Source organism: Xenopus laevis, chromosome 5L (genome assembly GCF_017654675.1).
Source record: "Xenopus laevis strain J_2021 chromosome 5L, Xenopus_laevis_v10.1, whole genome shotgun sequence".
Taxonomy (NCBI): domain Eukaryota; kingdom Metazoa; phylum Chordata; class Amphibia; order Anura; family Pipidae; genus Xenopus; species Xenopus laevis.
In genome coordinates, this window is record NC_054379.1 from 75684128 (window position 1) to 75702461 (window position 18334).

At 38.5% G+C, this 18334-nt stretch overlaps 1 protein-coding gene across 3 annotated transcripts in view; it reads right to left on the minus strand.

Moving 5' to 3' along the window:
- LOC108716797 overlaps positions 1–18334 on the minus strand; it is a 107594-nt gene that overhangs the window by 5766 nt on the left and 83494 nt on the right. For all 3 annotated transcript variants that reach the window (XM_041562965.1, XM_018263254.2, XM_018263253.2), the window contains exon 6: positions 3903–3983. In XM_041562965.1, the coding sequence (XP_041418899.1) occupies positions 3903–3983 (81 nt within the window). The remainder of the gene's footprint in view (positions 1–3902; positions 3984–18334) is intronic.

Here is an 18334-nt window from a genome sequence, read left to right on the forward strand (position 1 = left end):
GTGCCTCTTAGTACTCATTCACATCAGCTTTATGCTGAATAAAAAAATATGGTTGAAAGGTGCAGCTAAAGTACAGCATGCCATAGGGAAGGTGGTATGTACAGGGCCCAGTTGCTTTCTGTGTCTGCTATTGCTCTCTAACTTGCACCCTTGAATGATGTGAAAGGTAGGGACAAGGTAGGGGGTGGCACATACCCCTCAAATTTTGCTCTGACACACAGAGACTTTCGGCAATCCATCAAGGGAGAAAGGTAAGGGTGACTTTTAGCCTTCCAGTTCATAAACCAGAGCTAGAGACTAGCAATAAATGTAACCAGGGCTGCCATCAAAAATCACAGGGCCCTGTATAACAAAATTGTCTGACCCCCCAGGCCCTGCCCACCCAGCCACCTTGGGCCCCACCTACTCGTCCTCACAGTAAAAAGGCCACACAAACGCGAGTAGAAAAACACGGTGTAAAAAAATTGGTGGTCAAGGCCCCTCCCTACAAGTTAAAAAAACCATTGGCGGTAAGTGCCCTCCCCTTAAAAAGTTTTTTTTAAAAAAAAATATTGGTAGTCAGGGCCCCCTATAAAAGTTTTCAAAAAAACATTAGTGGCCAGGGGTTAAAAAAAAAAAAAAAAAGGCCCCTTCAGGTGATTAGGATTTTGCTCCTTTTGGTGGCTTTCCAGGCCCTGCTAAAAACATAAAATCCACTGGAATGACTGCGCCCCCCTGATGGAAGCCCAGAATGTAACAAATTAGAAATAGACATTGGATTCATATATACATATATAAATATATAGTGGGTGCAGCTCTAAACTCACAATCCTATAGGTTAAATAGGTCATACACTAATTTCACAGGCGCAGTTACACTAAAATTCTGGAGCAGGGAGTGGGTTTTTTTTGCATGCTTGAGTAAATCATGACAAAGGGACTCCTCAATTGACCCTTCACCTTCAGCCATTCCATTCAACCCCATTGTTACATAGCGTAATGAAACACCAGGAGCCAGAAATGGTGAAAATGGCCACATCATTTATTCACATTTTATTAAATAAATAGGACCTTGCCGGCCTCACCCCAAAGCAATATTCAAAGGCAGAATTCCAAAGGAGATCGCTACTATGCTCTTTTGCTCCTCATTTGAGATCAGAAGAATATCATTTTATCCACCTCTGCCTATAGAGAGGATGGCCCCAAACTCTGCTACGAGCAGGAGCTGCATCTCCCACCATAAGAGAAGTTCAGCAGCCCTGCTGTCGGTCCGGAATCTGCAGTGTGTCGATGATAGGAAATCCAAGCAGGCTGTCACCTAGCACAAGCAGTAGTAGCGTCTGTATCAATCAACCCACCGTGCAGTCACAGGAGAGAACCTCCTTTCTCACTCTTCTAAACTCTTCTAAGTACTGGCAAAGGCCTACCATTGCTTTGACAAATAAAAACTTAAATACATTACCATATATCCACTGTTTTGATCCAGAGGAAGGCAAAAAAAAAAAACAGCCTGAAGTCATTACCAATTATGCCTCAAGAGGGAAAAAATTCCTTCCTGACCCCAATGTCGATCGGTAACATTCCCTGGATCAAGCGTTTGACATTCATTTAACATGAATAATAACATGCAAACTCTCTCATGTTTATACTGTATAACAGTACCAACACCACAATAGAACAGTACATACAGGAATACATCCACATTTGCTTATTAATAGATAATATCTTCTGCTCAGAAGATAAGGAAGTGAACTGCTTCTTCTCCTGACATCACATCCCTGTTTTCTCTGCACTTAGCCTGGCATTTCCCTGCCTTAACTCATTCCTTCTCACCCAATCACAGCTACATCTGATTCTGCCAATCTCTAAATATAAACCAGTGTAATCTGGCTGCTGGTCATTCAGATCCCTTTGCATGCAGCTTCTGCACTTATAGCTCCAGGGCTTTCCTTTTCACCATTGTGTTATCAGAGATTTGCTAAATTCATGTGGTATCTGTTTGGAGACATTACTTGTGTCTTAGTGTATATATTTGCTTTTAAACTTTTATAGTACAATGTTTTACATATTTCCTCTTCTATTAGCAACCTAAAGATCTACAGTGCCTCTAGTTGTACTCTCAAGCTTCTCCATCAGCTGAAAAATGTCAGCAGAGAATACACTGTGTGCCATGAGCCTTAGATCATTTAAAACGAGTCCCATTAACACCCTCTAATAGCATACTATGTTGACTGCAGTCATTAATAAGCATGGACTGAATCTTACTGCAATGATAAACAAAGCACTTTATTCCATGAAGGAATTCACATCACAACACTATTTATTGATTGCTGGCAAATAGCACATGGCTATGCATCAGTTTGCCTTGACAATTACTACATTGGAATGGAAGTCATGTTCAAAATAGCCATTGAAATCTTGTGATACATAAGGATCTTGATCAATACCCCTCTATAATGATGTCCGACTAGCTGATACAAACTCATTCTCTCTATTTACTCAGAAACAGATCTAATTGTACAATACAGTGATAAGTGACAACCTGTTTGAATGGGAAGGTTTCCCACTCTTTACTATGTTATTCCTAAGATGTCATTCTAAAGTATTACAGTTTGTGCCCCATGGTACTTATTGTATATGGTAGGGATAAGATTAATTTAAAGTAAATATAGTAAAACTTACAGTATATCTAAAATACTATGCTTTATTTGTTTTCTCCACCTGCTTGAATGCTTGTTACTCGACCCTACTCTCTATAAAATGACTTGGGATTTTTTGAAATAGGTACTTTGTGCTTTATATTTGCATTGCAAAACTGCACATATTTAACCTTTTCTCTGCCAGTAACATCACAGCATGTGGTTTCATATATGAAACTTAACTTATGGGTTTCTTATGGGGGTACACAAGTAGAATGGCATAGTTATTAGTTGCTCCGGTTTTCTAAACAAATTTAGTTTTACACCTTCACCGGTGGAACCTGTTAAAGCTGGTCAAGAAGATACAGTCTACTTAAGGAGGGTAATAAATAAAGGACAATAAAACATGATCACAATTCTTTCAGTTAATGAACCAGTCAAGTATAAGTAGCAGTGGGAATCTTACAAATGCAACTCAATGCACGTCACTGCAGAGTAATGCTTTCATTATTATCAGCGTATTGCGGTGCACAGGTTCATTTGAGATTCAAAAAGCAAAAGTACTACAGCTATATGTAATTGGAATCATAATTGGAATTATTTTAATGCAGTCTCTTGGCAGCATGTGCAAAATACAATACATTCTGCTGCTTAAGGGTATTATATATGTACTGTATCATATCCACTATAGAGAAACAGCAGATACAGAAAACAGTGGCAGACAAAGGCCTTACATAATATCATAACATCTTTGAACAAAGGAGTTTTCACTCCCCTAGACCTGTGCACTACACTAACCTTTGAGCATCAGTCGTAGCGTGCAACGTCTGTATTCTTTGAATGTATAGTTTGTTATTTGTTCACATAATTTGATGGCCAAACAGCTACCTCAAGTTGGATAGTTGGCTTCCAATATCCAGTTGAGAAGAGCTATGTGCCAATCATATTTGCAGCCCTAAGAGTGAGAGCCCAATTTAAGAATCAGTCTGAATATTGTCTATTAATAGGCCATATGTTGTGTAGCTAATTTAAACAGTTAAATGGTTTGAGAATTATGGATTCAAAAGTAGGAAGCCTGATTTACTCATGGCATCACACAGCCTGAAATCAATAGACTGGAAAGAAATATCACTAACTACATACTTGTATTAAATTAGGGTATTACCATTATAAATGCGAATATTACCATTCTATGTAATTGGCTGGGCAAAGCTGGTGTATTGTGAGATTAACTACAGCTGTTCCTTAGAGAGCATAATGATACATGATCACTTTTACACTGTACCTGTATTTTCCACTAGTGTGCAGTCATCTGTTTTACTGGAAAAAGTAGCCTCTTCTGTTGGAGTTCGGTTCTCATCTTTAGCTGCACAACATAAAGCAGACATTGTGGAGTATTGAATCTATATATAATTCATAAATCTTACATAGTTAGTTACATAGTTAAATCGGATTGAAAAAAGACAAAGGGGTCCGTTTACTAATGCGCGGTAAAAATATGCGCACAAAATATAGACACATTTGTCGTCAAATACGTTGTCACCAATTTATTAACCTGCGGTAAATATAAATTTTCTTGCGCAAAAATATATGTTTTTGCCAGTTATCGCATTCTCTGAAAATAACGCTAACTACACATTAACGCCTGGTTTACTAAACAGCGAAATGTCCAAAAGACAACATTTACGCAAGAATATTTTACCGCCACCTATGTAGTGGCGTACAAGTATTTTTTCACCAGAAAATTCTCAAGGGGCAGGAAATATCCCAAAATACTTTTTTTTTTTTTACCCATCATTCTTTGCTGACAGGAGAGAGATCGGTAGCTTTCACTCTGTAATTTATATACGTATAAGCGAAGTATAGCTAGTCCAGCTGTCCCACAGGTGCTCCGTCCATGCACCTTTTTGTATCAATGTATAAATTCAAAGCGGAGGACAAAAGGACAATATGCAGGATAACTGCCAATGTGCAATTTTATTGCTATCCACACAACATATTTCTCAAGTGTAAGATACAGGTGCAATACAAGACAAATAAATAACCACAAGGGGTGTGTTACCCCGCGACCACCCATCATAGAGGTTAACAAGTGTTAATTAAGAAACCATTTAGTCCGTGTTTAAAGTGGTAGTGCACTGTTGCAAGTGTCCTTTTATAACTGTCAGATCTTATAGTCTGATCCACACAATAAAGTCCCAGCGTGTACCTGAAATTTGTTAAAAATAGTTATGTTATAAAAAACATCAATAAATATATAAAATGACTTGAAAAAGTTGCATAGTTGTATAGTACTGCTCTAAATAAGCCTACTAAACTAGATATATGATAATCGACATGTGTCCATCATAAGCTGTACTTACTACATAGTAGTCTCAAAAATTTGCTAAATATTCTTACCCACAGTAGAAAGTAATGTGGTGTTTTTCAGAACCTGAAGTTCTGTAGGCTTACAGTTATTGGGTTATTAAGTTATTGGGAAGAGTACACAATTATGTAACAAATGACGACAGAAAATGAAAACTTTATAAAAGGGGTAGTTCACCTTTAAGGTAACCTGTAGTTTGTTTTATGAACAACTTTTCAATGGGCATTCATTTCATTATTTGCCTTTTTCTTCTTCCTCTTCTCAGCTTTTAAATGGGGGTCACTGACCCCTCCATCCAATACAAACAATTGCTCCATTAGGCTGCAACTTCATTGTTATTCTTTATTACTAATCTTTCTATTCATGCCCTCCCCTATTTATATTCTCAAAACTCTGCCTGGTCGATAGGGTACATTGGATCTGGACTAAAATTTACAACTGTCTTGCAATTCTACCCATAAATCCTGATACAAAACAAAATGTAATTTAAAAAAATGGTAGATGAATATAACCAGCTCCTTAGTTAGGTGAATAAAAGCAAGAATGTAATCCTTGTATTTCGTAGTGTAAATATAATGGAAACAGAGCATTTGATTACATTTACTTAATCAACTTGATTGTAGGAGATTGCAAGGACAGCAGAGAGAGACAATACTTTTATGACAATGGAAATATTTTTTACGCAATGGAAATAATTTTGATGAAAAGCAGACTTGATTTGTGCTTGCATATATGCAGAATCAATGTGACTACCATTTTTCATGAACTGGTTAGTATTTCCACCCTATAATCATCTTTTAAATAAAATATTCTCCTTTTTGCTGCCAAAGCTGTAACAGGAGTAATATGTACATCTTAATTCTTTAACACAAAGATGATATAAATGAACCTGGAAAGTAAAATACAATATGTATATTGATTAGACAATTCAATCTGATATTTTGCCAGCTACATGCATAAACTGTATATCATCTCAGATTAACAGTGCTTTCTATTTTTTTTATATCGTTAGCTGCTATTAACTCATGGAAGCTTAAACATGGCTCAGACATGAATTATACTGTCTGAGCCAAGTTTTATAATTACACAAACATCCAACATTGCAAATTTTTTTTCAACCCATAGTACAAGGATGATCATTTAACTTATGACAAGGGGACACCTCAATTGACCCTTCATGCTCAGCCATCCCACTGAACTCCATTGTTACATACCTTAATGAGACATCAGGAGCCAGAAATGGGAATTGTTCCGGCCACAGGCAGGGCCGGAACTAGGGGAAGATAGAAAAGGCACGTGGCTAGGATGCAAAGCTTGGGGGGCGCCAGGCATGTACCTTCTCTGCCACCTACCCCTAGTCTGGTTCCCATCTCTCCACTCGCCTCATTCATGCCTGGCTGTTCCCTTGTAGTCAGAGGGACTTCCGCATCTGTTTGCGTGCGTCAGGGAATGGTAGGTGAAGCGACCTGCCAGGTTGCCTAGGGCACCTAGCCCGGCATGGCCACAGCATTTATTCACATTTCATCAAATAAATATGCCCTTGCCACCCTTACACAAGGCAATATTCTAAAGCCAGAAGTCTTCACTGAAGACTTGAGATCAGCACTATGCCATTATATCCACAGAGAGGATGGCCCCGAACTTTGCTACCAGAAGGAGCTGCATCTCCCACCATGAGTGAAGTTCAGCAGCCCTGCATCTGCAGTGTCTCGATGAAAGGAAATCCAAGTAGGCTGTCACCTAGCCCAAGTAGTAGTAAGAGTCTGTATCAATGAACCTACTGTGCAGTCACAGAAGAGAACCTCCTTTCTCCCTCTTTTAAGTTTACCTGTGCAGTACTCCGGAAACATCCCACCACCACAAAGAGCCCAACTGAAAACCTTCAGTTTGTCTCGTCTCCACCATCACTTTTTAACTATTGCTTAATAGTTACTAAAACATAAAAAAATAATAAATTGAATATTCACAAAATATACAAAACATTTTCTTTGTATCAAACATTCTGTACCACAGGATGGAATAAAACTGGCCATTAGCATTATGATTAGAAAATTTTTTTTATATCATATGTATGCACAAAACAACGCATCCATTCCTTTATTGAAATACATTTAAAATAATCTATGACTGTGTGCGATTGCCAAAAAAAACAGCTACCCTCCTATGGATGTATATTTGTTGGACAGGTTAAAGCAAGGCAAAGTTACCACTAGTTTGCCTGCCATGCCAGACCAAACAGTTCACTGCTAGAGAATTTGATGAGCACATCACCAAAACAATAAGAGCATTCCATTGGACAGGAGACTTGACCTAGGAAATTATTGCATTATTTCGCTAAAAATTACTATTTACTCTGCCCATGTGGTAGACTAGGATGCTTACAATGACTTTCAAAGGCAATTTAGTTTCACCCTGGATACCAAACTTACCTTTCTTTTTATAATAATGGGGAACTGTTTTATGCCCAAAAAATAAAAACGAAGGCTAGCATTGTGCAGGGGAGATACATTATAACAAATACATAAATATATTAAGCAAAAGCCACAACAAGAAGGCTTGGTATGATAACAGGAAATTATTTCTTACTCACTGTAATTTCTATTTCCTGGTCACCTGCCATGGCAGCATTCTCCATCTCCAAGCCAATGGACAGGACCTCCCCCAAATAAATTGAATGGTCAGCCCCTCCTCTACTCACTTGTCTTAATTGTAAAGCTTTTCCATATAGGGTTGTCGAATTCCCTGGTGAATGCTGCCATGGAAGGTGACCAGGAAACAGAAATTACGGTAAGAAATAATTTCCTGTTTTCCCTAGTCACCCATGGCATGCATTCACCAATGGGAACTAACAAAGCTGATATTAGGGAGGGACCACCACACAATTTTTCCATGAAAGAAATATAAGCTTTATTCAAACTGCACAAATGACTGCAAGACCTTCCTCCCAAAACTGGCTTCTTGAGAGGACATCCAATTTATAATGCCTTATGAACGTGTTGACTGAAGACCACCATGCAGATCTACAAATTGCTTCTGGCGATGCTTTGGCTTCCATCACCCAGGAAATTGCCAATGCCCTTGTAGAATAAGCTTTTAACCCTCAGGGAACCTTTCTGCTTGCTACATTGTAAGCCTTTGCAATTGCCAAAGTAATCCAAGAATTTACGTTTTCATGGAAGGAGTTTACCGCTTCCTAAAACCACAGGGAATCACAAACAGATGGTCTGATTTTCTCCATGTGCTTGCTCTTTTCAGATATATTTTTATTGACATTGAGCTCTTTCTTGATTTTAGAAGGAAATCAATAACTTCTTTATCCAAATTCAGCTTACTTAAACTTCTTCCTCTCAATCTCGATGTCATCATGGACAGTTAATTCTCCTTTCTGGCACCAACACATTCCCTGGGACAACCACCCTGGGAATCTCAGAATTTTCTTGGAACTTCCCAAAGTTAACCTGCGAAGCAACGGAAACCACAGCCTCCTCAGCCAACAGGGAATCACTACTATTGCTTCTGCTGCTTCCCGATCCACTTTCTTCAGTACCTTCCATATGAAAGGAATTGGACGAAACACATAAATCAACCCCACTGACCAATCTTGTCTTAAAGTGATACTAACACTAAAAACTTTCTTTTCAAAATAATAATCTACATTAAAAGTTACCTATAGGTCATGTTGATTGTTTTTCATTGATAGTTCTGCTTTTGTAAGCAATTGTCACTTGAAGTTCCTAAACCTGACTGTTTTGCCAACCTAGAAATTTGCCAAACACAAAAGGCTAGTGTAGCGGGGATATCCCCTGCACGTTTATTTAGTCATGTGATGTAACGTTTCCGGGGCGTGCCCCTTCCTCGCCCCCGAAACGTTACATCACATGACTAAATAAACGTGCAGGGGATATCCCCGCTACACTAGCCTTATGTGTTTGGCAAATTTCTGTGTTGATACTATTGGGAGAGGTGTCGACCCCTCCAGCCAACACTAGGCAATTATCACCAGGAGAGAACCTAGTGGAAATAGGGTTTTTTTTTGCTGTTTTGCCAACCTGACTGTCCCTTCTTAACCTATCAGTTAGCGTTTCTAATGCTAACGGTCTACTGCTGCACAAATATGGCAGCCCCCGCATAGAGGAACAGTGTAGTAAGAAAGGTAATGTAAAAGCATCAGGCAAATACTTTTATGGCAAAATTATCAATAGCAAAGACAATGTTATGATAGATAATTAAAAAGGTTATTTTCCAATGTCAGTATCTCTTTAAGACATCTACGATTGCTGCTTCTCTGCACGGGCATCTTGAAAAGAACCTTTCACACTTTCTGTTTTGAACAGATGCCTTCCACTTCTGGCAGTCCCCAAATATCTATGAGGTCTTGTGCAAACTCCATTCTCCCGGATCCTTAATGACCCGACTTAAAAAGTCTGCTTTTACATTTTCTTCCCCTGGCAGGAGAACTGCTGTCAAATTTACTAGCCACCTTTCTGCCCAGTGGATTTTTTTTTCTGCCTCTTACTTCTGGTACCTCCTTATTTCTGAATGTAGGCGACTACCGTATGTTTATCTTTATGTTTCTTCCCTTTACTACCTCCTTGAAGGCGAATAGGGCTTACTTTATTGCCCTTAGCTCTAGAACATGAAACTTGCTTTATCATCCAGGCACCCTGGACAAACTTTTCTTCCAAATGGGCGTCCCCAACCTACGCCTGATGCATTGTTTGTCAGGATTGTCCACTCTGGTTCTTATAAATACATACCTTTTGCCAAATTCTCCTGACTGCACCACCTGTTTAACTTCATTTTTAACTCCTGAGGTTAATCCTAATCACAGCTTGTTTAATTTATATGCGGATTCTTCCCTTCTTAATACAAAGTTTTTAAGACCCCTTGAATGCCATTTCACCCATTTTACAACCTTGATCACTTTCATTTTAAACCTAAGATCTTCAGGCAATGGTGAACCATCACCATTGAATAAAACGAAGTCCTTCAATGCTCAAACAACTTTCTGTTGTTACTCTATTGGAAGGTTCACTATATTTTCCTCTGTTTGAAGATATGCATCCCTTGAAGACCCCTTGAATGCCATTTCACCCATTTTACAACCTTGATCACTTTCATTTTAAACCTAAGATCTTCAGGCAATGGTGAACCATCACCATTGAATAAAACGAAGTCCTTCAATGCTCAAACAACTTTCCGTTGTTACTCTATTGGACGGTTCACTATATTTTCCTCTGTTTGAAGATATGCATCCAAAAACCATAGGGACATTGTTTTCTACATGGACTATCCATCCATGAACGTGAAGGAAATCCAATACTCCTGTGTGATGTTCGGATTCTTTCTTTGAAGTTGCGGTTACGAAGATGTCATCTAAGTAGTGATATACAGCCACTCCCTCCTTCTTTAGCTCGGCTATGAGGGATACCAGAATTTTTGTAAACACCTTTAGGTATTGGGACAGACCAAAGGGAAGACATGTTAACTGTGCATGTATCCCGCCTAACCGCAGATACTTTGAGTTCTATGCGAATGGGAACATGAAAGTAGGCATCTTTTAGATTTATGTTTGTGAGCCAATATCTGACTGAGATTGCCTGAATTATAGATCCCAATGACTCCATCTTGAAACTTCTTTTTTCCAGAAATTTGCTTAACTTTCTCATGTCCAATACTGGCCTCAAGGCCCCTGAAGCTTTTTTTTTTTTTTTTACTAGGAACAGTCTTGAATATAGCCCTTTGGTTCTTTTGTGAGCCGGTACTGCTTTGACTGCCTTCGACACAAACAGCTGAATCATATATTCTTGAACTAGACTTATCCTTTCTTTAGAGTTCCTGAATGAAGGGTTTAGAAAATTTATTTTTGGTACTGTTGCAAATTCCAACCGAAAACCCCTCTTCGATTGTTTCACAAACCCAAACGATCTTGTATGTATGTGACCCAGACCTGAGCAAAAAGGGATAATCGGCCACCAACTCCTGCCTGAGCCGAGGCCTCATTGTTGTTGTGAAGTGGAGGCGGTGGAGAAAAAAAAACAACAGATCCTCTTGCTCCTTGACGTCCAAACCTCCATGATGAATGTCTTGTATATGCTCTGCCAGGTTTGTATTGCTTTGAAGTTCTAAAAGGCCTTTCTCTATCTCTTGCAGAAGAAATACACTCTTCCCTCCAGAGACCTTCTTAATAAATGCATCCGATTTCTTTCTGAAAAGCATTTCCCCCTCAAAGGGAAGTCGGCACAAATTGGCCTTTGAAGCAGCATCTGCAGCCCACGGCTTCAACCACAAGGCTCCCCTAGCTCGAGACACTGAGGTAAGCGATACTGCTGGCCTACATGTGGCTCCTGCTGCACCATATAGCGAATTTAGATTAAATGCAATTCTCTTTTCCATAAACTCTTTAAAGACTGCAGCATTACCCACTGGTAAAGTGGTTCTCCTAGCAACTCTCACCAAAACTTTGCATCATCATTATCAAAGGGATATTTCTTTAAGAACTTCCCAGCTGTCTTAGGTGTCTTCTCTGTCTTTTTCCATTCTGTCGGCACTATCTCCTTTATTGAGGCATGTACCGGAAAACACAATGATCTTATCTTTACAGAAGGAAACAGTTAATCTGCTGACGATAACTTAAGTCTGTCTCACCGCTTTTATTAATGGCTTAATTACAGGCAAATCAAAATTTGACTCCTCATCCGTGTCAATTTTTCCTTCTTCCTAGCACAATGGTGACATTATAGGAGATTTCAGACAACTCACCCTGAGATTTCAGACAAGGATCAGTCTGTCTTGAATGAGCCTGTCTTGGCCTCTTATTCGCACCTGCCACCTCCTGAAAACCTTGCACCACAGCTTGTTTTAGAACTGCTGCCAAGGATTCTGCAAATGCTTGATTCCCCTGAACTGAAGGTCCTTGCTCCTCCAGAACCACAAGTGCAGGCTTCTCTGTTGTTTTATCTTTCTTTTATGAGGCAGGAAGGCTGAATAAGTATAAATACACAAGCCATTAGTACTGCCATAACGGTCTCTCTCTTTTCTCATTACAGTATTGTTTTCTCACCTTTTCCCCTTGGGGTAAGGTGTTTTTTTAGGCATCACCAGATCCATAGGTATACTGCACAAACACAAACAATATTGTCAGACCTGATCCGCTGTGGTAATTCAGTCAGGGCCACAGCCCCCTCACATATCGGATCGCTGTCCACTGGGAACATATATCTGCATTAACAAAATGGCAGTGACAGGAAGTTCACCATACTTTTAAAGCAATGCTATTATCCAGCATAATCCATATATGCTGCTTGTAACCTTCAACATTTATGCCCCATACATGGTCCATGTGCCCACACCATATCCATTAATTTTTGGCGCCAACCGTATCCAATATCCTGTGCTGTCCATTATGCCATTAAAGATGGCAACTCATCCGATTCTGCCTCCTGTCTCTTTTACTGTGACGAAGAAGAGTTTAGCACAGCTCAACTACGGAGATATCTCGTCCTGCTGTTATAAGTGAAGGCCGACTGATCCTTTCTGTCCTTGCAGAAGCAGCGTTTCTTTTTTTCTGCCGTGCGCCTGAGACGCGCTTCTCGTGACGTCATCACTCAGTGTCTCCACTGCAATCTGCAGAGAACTCCAACCTGCAGCCGCATCACTTTTTTACCCAACCCAATAATGGGAGGTAACTTTTGGCCACCAGCAGCTCTAACGCCAGTTCACGGCCCTCCTTAGCTAACCAGAGGGGAATAAGAGAGAGAGAGAGACCCCCTCCGGCTGGTAACCATATGAGACAATATGCTCCCTTGCTACTTTTTTTCTATCCATTGGCCCTCTGCCCAGGACAAATAAAGACAAGGGAGTAGAGGAGGGGCTGACCATTTAAACTTCTTTGGGGGGGGGGGGGTCCTGTCCATTTGGATCTTTCTGGATAACTTGTTTCCGGTTAACAGATCCCATACCTGTATCCATAAATGGTGTCCCAATTACACTTGTTCAGCTGTTAAGCTTGTGATTGTCGATAGCCTATTGTAGACTAGTCTACCTATGTGTTTCTGTACAGCAACATACATACAGACATATAATATGCAAGCTTTAATTTGTTTCCATTTTAATCAAATTAAAATCTCTCCACTCTAAGTAAAAAAAGAGTTGGCGGGGGTGTATTCTCACACACAACACTGCACACAAAAAAAAATCAGAGATTCTTAAAAGTCACATGCCCATATAGTTATAGTCTTTTCACTAATTGCTACAGCTACTCATAAATACACACCCGTATAGTCACTTAAAAAAAGTTAACTATATAGCCACTATGTCAACCTTCTCCATAACATAGTCCTCATTCCCTCTGTTCTCCAATTAGTGCTATCTGAAATGCACTTGGTTAAATCAGCAGATGTAACAGGATAAGATGTAAGGGAACAACCAGAGCTATCAATTACATGGGTGGGGTGCATTGATTCCTAGTTAGACCAAAGTCTGACAATGCTTATTATTCAACACTTGACAGGACTACAATCTAGTAAATTATGTAGCAATCTATTTTCAGCTTCTAAAATTTTTGTGGCCAAAAGTAGTATACATGTGCATCTGGCAAATGTTCATATACATTTAGGTGACTTCAATTGATGATGAGTACCAGTGACAGAGAAAGAACCATGTGTTACAGAGGGAACATACAATGTGCTTTTGTAAACGGATGAGCACAGTTCAAACACTAAATGCAGAGACCAGATAAAGGCACGTCTGACCAGTTGCTACATTTTACTACATTGGTAAAACATTCTTTATAAAGCTTACCTTGAGACCTTGTTGTGTTATTTTTTTTTTCTTTTGCTATCGCAGGATTATTACAATGTACAATAATGGCAATATAAATTAAAATTTCCTATTGAAAACAATTAAGTGTGATGCTATTCTCAGCTACATATGCAAGCAGTCCTGTCAGACAGGATGCCATGCACTATAAAAGTGGTTATTTATTATGGGTCTTTTCATTATATACATGTATGTAAAACCACTACTTCTCATTCAATAACAGGATCAGGAAAGACACTGATCGTATTCTGGTCATTGTGCTTATGTGGAGAATGCTTTATATTCTAAGACTAGGGATGTAGCGAACTGCCGATTTGGTGTTCGCGAACACCGGCAAAAAATGCGAACGTTCGCGGACAGTTCGCGAACTTCGAACACCCGCTAAAATCGTTCGATTCGAACGATCAAAGGATTTTAATCATTCGATCGAAGGATTTTCATTCGAATCGAACGATCGAAGCCATTCGATCGAATGCTTTTCATTCGATCGAATGCTTACAATCGTTCGAACGAATGGAAATCGTTCGATTTTTAGCGGTCGAAGGAATTCAAATGGTCGAACGACTTGTATTCGAATCGAACGCGAACTCAAAATGCGAACGTTCCCAAACGTTCGCAAACATTCGGCGGACGCGAACGGTCGAAGTTCGCGCGAACTAGTTCGCAGCAGAACAGTTCGCTACATCCCTATCTAAGACAAATGTACTACTTGACCATAAAAAGATCAATGTGGAAAGGAAGGTATTCTCTCTCATCAGATTTCAGAATACATGATGTACATTAAGGCCAAAATTACAACAACAGCGTGACAGTTTTCCTGTTGTGGAAGAGTTACTAAAATAGTTTCAGGCATCTCTAAAGAATGGTAACCATTTTGTATATCTGTATATGTCTATATACCCCAACAATGCAATTCCACAGGAGGCCTAATTATTGCCTCACTTCCACTTTCTATTTTCTCTCTTCTTTGCTCAGATCTCTTGTACTTTCTTGACTCCCCATTCATCTATATATTTTTCTTTTGACCTGTGACCTTTTTACATCTCATCTCCCCTTCTGTCTTTATATTGTAACCTCCATTAATTTTGCCATCTCCATTCGTCTCTGCTTCTGTAATCTTTGTTTAAAAAGGTTTTCTTTATTTGTATTTCCAGGGAAAAATAAACCTAAAACTCCTACCATACTTTATCCCAGAATTCATCCTTCATTCCTTTCAGTTCCACTCTCCCTCCACTGCGGTAATGTTAATTGGAACAAACGGACCCAGGGTATAATTTGGTTTAGGTACTTGCTCCTAATCTTTTTCTGCGTAAGGTGTGGTACTTCTGCAACAGCCACCAAATAATAAGCTGTGTCTATGTTTGGGTTATGCATTTATTACAACCAATCAGTTTAATGAGAAGAGTTTTCCTTTCTACTACATAAACAAGCTCTTCACAATTTCAGTCACGGATATTTAAGATTGGAGAACTGATCTGAGATGAATCAATAATAGCAAAGATGCAAACTCTCCGTTAAAACAAAGAATTACTGCAGAAGCCAATTATACAAACATCTACTACAAGAGAAACCTCTTTTACTGATAGCATACTGGTTACATTTTCTAATAAAAGATGAACTTTTTTTTTTCCTGGGAGATCTTGTAACTCACCAGTGATTGGATGCTATTATTCAGTCTAATGATTAACTTAATATTGACAAACACATGGAGCACATAGTGTGACAAACTACTCCACACCAACAGTTAGTTTCTTCTCTCCAACTCTGTTCATGTTTTGAAAATGTAAAACCTCAGCTAAACAATGCATTGCATGCATATAGTTACAAATTCAATGTGCAGATGCCTTCTAACACAGAAACACCTTTTCAAAGTATGTGTTGGTTTTCAATTACATGAATGCAAAAGTAACATTTGACTTTCGGTCAAGATTTTATGGAATATTGTGCTTTCTGAGCAAAGGGAATCGTAAATTAATTGACTGAATTTAATTATCTGATAAATATTAATGAAATATGGGAACTGAAAAAACATGTTTGTGTTTTAGTGGGGATTCACAAGTATAATATGTTATGCACTTTGCCTGGAATGTTGCCACAAATGTTGCTGCTCTACCTCCTGAGAAATCAACTGTAAATTAATTTCAATGTCAATGTTCAATGTGTACTTCTCTTGGAGTGAAAAAAAGGAAATGTCAAGCTACAGATAAAAACTTTTGTTATAGCAGTGGAAGATGAACACATTGAGTATAGCAATATAACAATATGCAGATTATCAACAGAGAAAGCAGAGTAGGTGAGAATAGTAACTATAAGCAAATGACATTAACATGGCACAAGTCCAGTACTTAATTAAATGGATTGTTCAACTTTAATTGTACTTTTCATATGATGTAGAGAGGGACATTTGCATTTGTTTGTCTTTTTATTATTTGTGTTTTTTGAGTTCTGAATAGAAAGAGGAATAATAAATGTGTAGCCTTGCAGAGCCATTTGCTTTTTAGATGAGGTCAGTGGCCCTCATTTGAAAACTTATTCAAAAAAACGATTAAATATAAAAAATGAAGTCCAATTGAAAAGTTGCTTAGAATTGGCCATTTTATAACATGAACCACCCTTTTAAGGTGAACCTAGAATCAAGTGTTAAATGGGCCTGTTTTATTGAAAGCAATACAGCAAAATGAGACTTATAGTGGGAGTTTAGAATCAGGCTATGCCAATATCAACTTGTGTGACACATGGATTTTTGGAAGCTGCATCACGGTGGTACGTTAATCCTTGACCAATGGTTTTACTTTTGCAGAGAGACCTGGAGATGCAATTCCACTCACACCATTATGAATTTGAAGGGTTGGTGGACAAGTTACATCAGTATTTAAAAAAAATTAAACACAAACGTTTAAGAAGTAATAATGAAGATGCCAAAAATAAAAAGTCTGAATCATAGTGTAAGTTTTCAAAGGACCATGAGGCAACGAATAGTCACTAGGTACAATACATATTCTTCATAGTAGCTTATATTAACTAACATACAAAATAAAAAAGGGTTTCATGAATAACAGAATGATTTTCATGACCAATCATGATGAGGCCTAAATGGCAAATTCTGAGGAGCACCCTGCAAAATAAATTGCCACTGCCTTCACCCTTCCATGAAGTTGACAAGAAGCTGATGCTGGTCTGAAGACAAAGGACGATTCTAATACTTTTTATTAATATATTAATACATAGTTGTAGACATGACATATTACATTGTTAAGTGTATTAATTGCACACATATAAACATAAAATAGCAGAAAATGGAAGTAAAAATTATTCCCTAACCTTGTTAAACATTTTAATTCTAACTCACTGGAATGTAAGAGTTACATTATGTAGCATTTATTGGGATTTGTTCCTCGTGCCATTAATGCACATGCTTTTACATTCATTGAATAGAAAGAGTTGAAAGTGCCCATGATATTGTCTAGTCTATTAGACTTCTGCTATCTGTAATTTTCTGTCAAGCTCTTTGTTAAGAACTGAATTAAACCCTACATTCATCAACAGGTGCCAAAAAACAAAATATGCACAGACAACTGCCACCATCATATTACAAAAATTATACATCACAAATATTGCAATCATTCCTTTCACTGTGTCCCATCTGGAAGAAAGCAACCATTTTCATCAGAATGCTTTAAAGCATTAAAACTCTTTACATAATTCACCATTAAGATATTTTAAAGGCAGCTGCTCTAAATTATATTTCTTCTTCTACACATATCAAAAAAGGCTATTCATGTTTAAAATATAAAGACAATTAACCTTTTGAGATGGGTTTTGCAAAATGCCAAAACATTGCAATTGCTAGCAGGAACAATTCCCACAGTGGATGTGTACATGATGAATTCAAGGACATTACAAGCATTTATGCCTACAGTATCTATGTACCTTCAACAGAATCTGCACTCACAGGACTTAAAATTAGAAAAATTTATTACAGAGCTACAGACTGACATTTCGGCCCCATCCAAGGCCTTTCTCAAAGTGCTAAAACAACAGTGAACCTGCCTTAAATCTACTTCTTGGCGGGAAACAGCAGACTGGACAGTGACGTATAATCATTGTCCTGTTTGGAAGAGCACCGTTTTATGTAACACTGTAAATACATACATCACACAAAATAAAAATGTCTTCAAATATCACATATACAGACAATTCATCATCCCATATAGAGTTAAAAACAAGACACAAAATAGCAATATACTTCTAACTTAGCTGTTACATATAAACTTTAATTAAATAAACTTGCAATAACAATGTGTCAATCTCTCAGCAGTCACTGGATAAATACTATACAATGGGGCAAATTCACTAAAGCACAAAGCGGCTAATGCTGGCGTAAATTCGCTAGCGAAGTGGACCTACTCTAGCACTACTTCGCACCCTTATGCCAGACGAAGTTGCGCTATGGCGAAGGGACATAACTACGCTAATTCACTAACTTGCGCATTTTACTCAACGTTACCACTTGCGCCAGACTTGCCTTT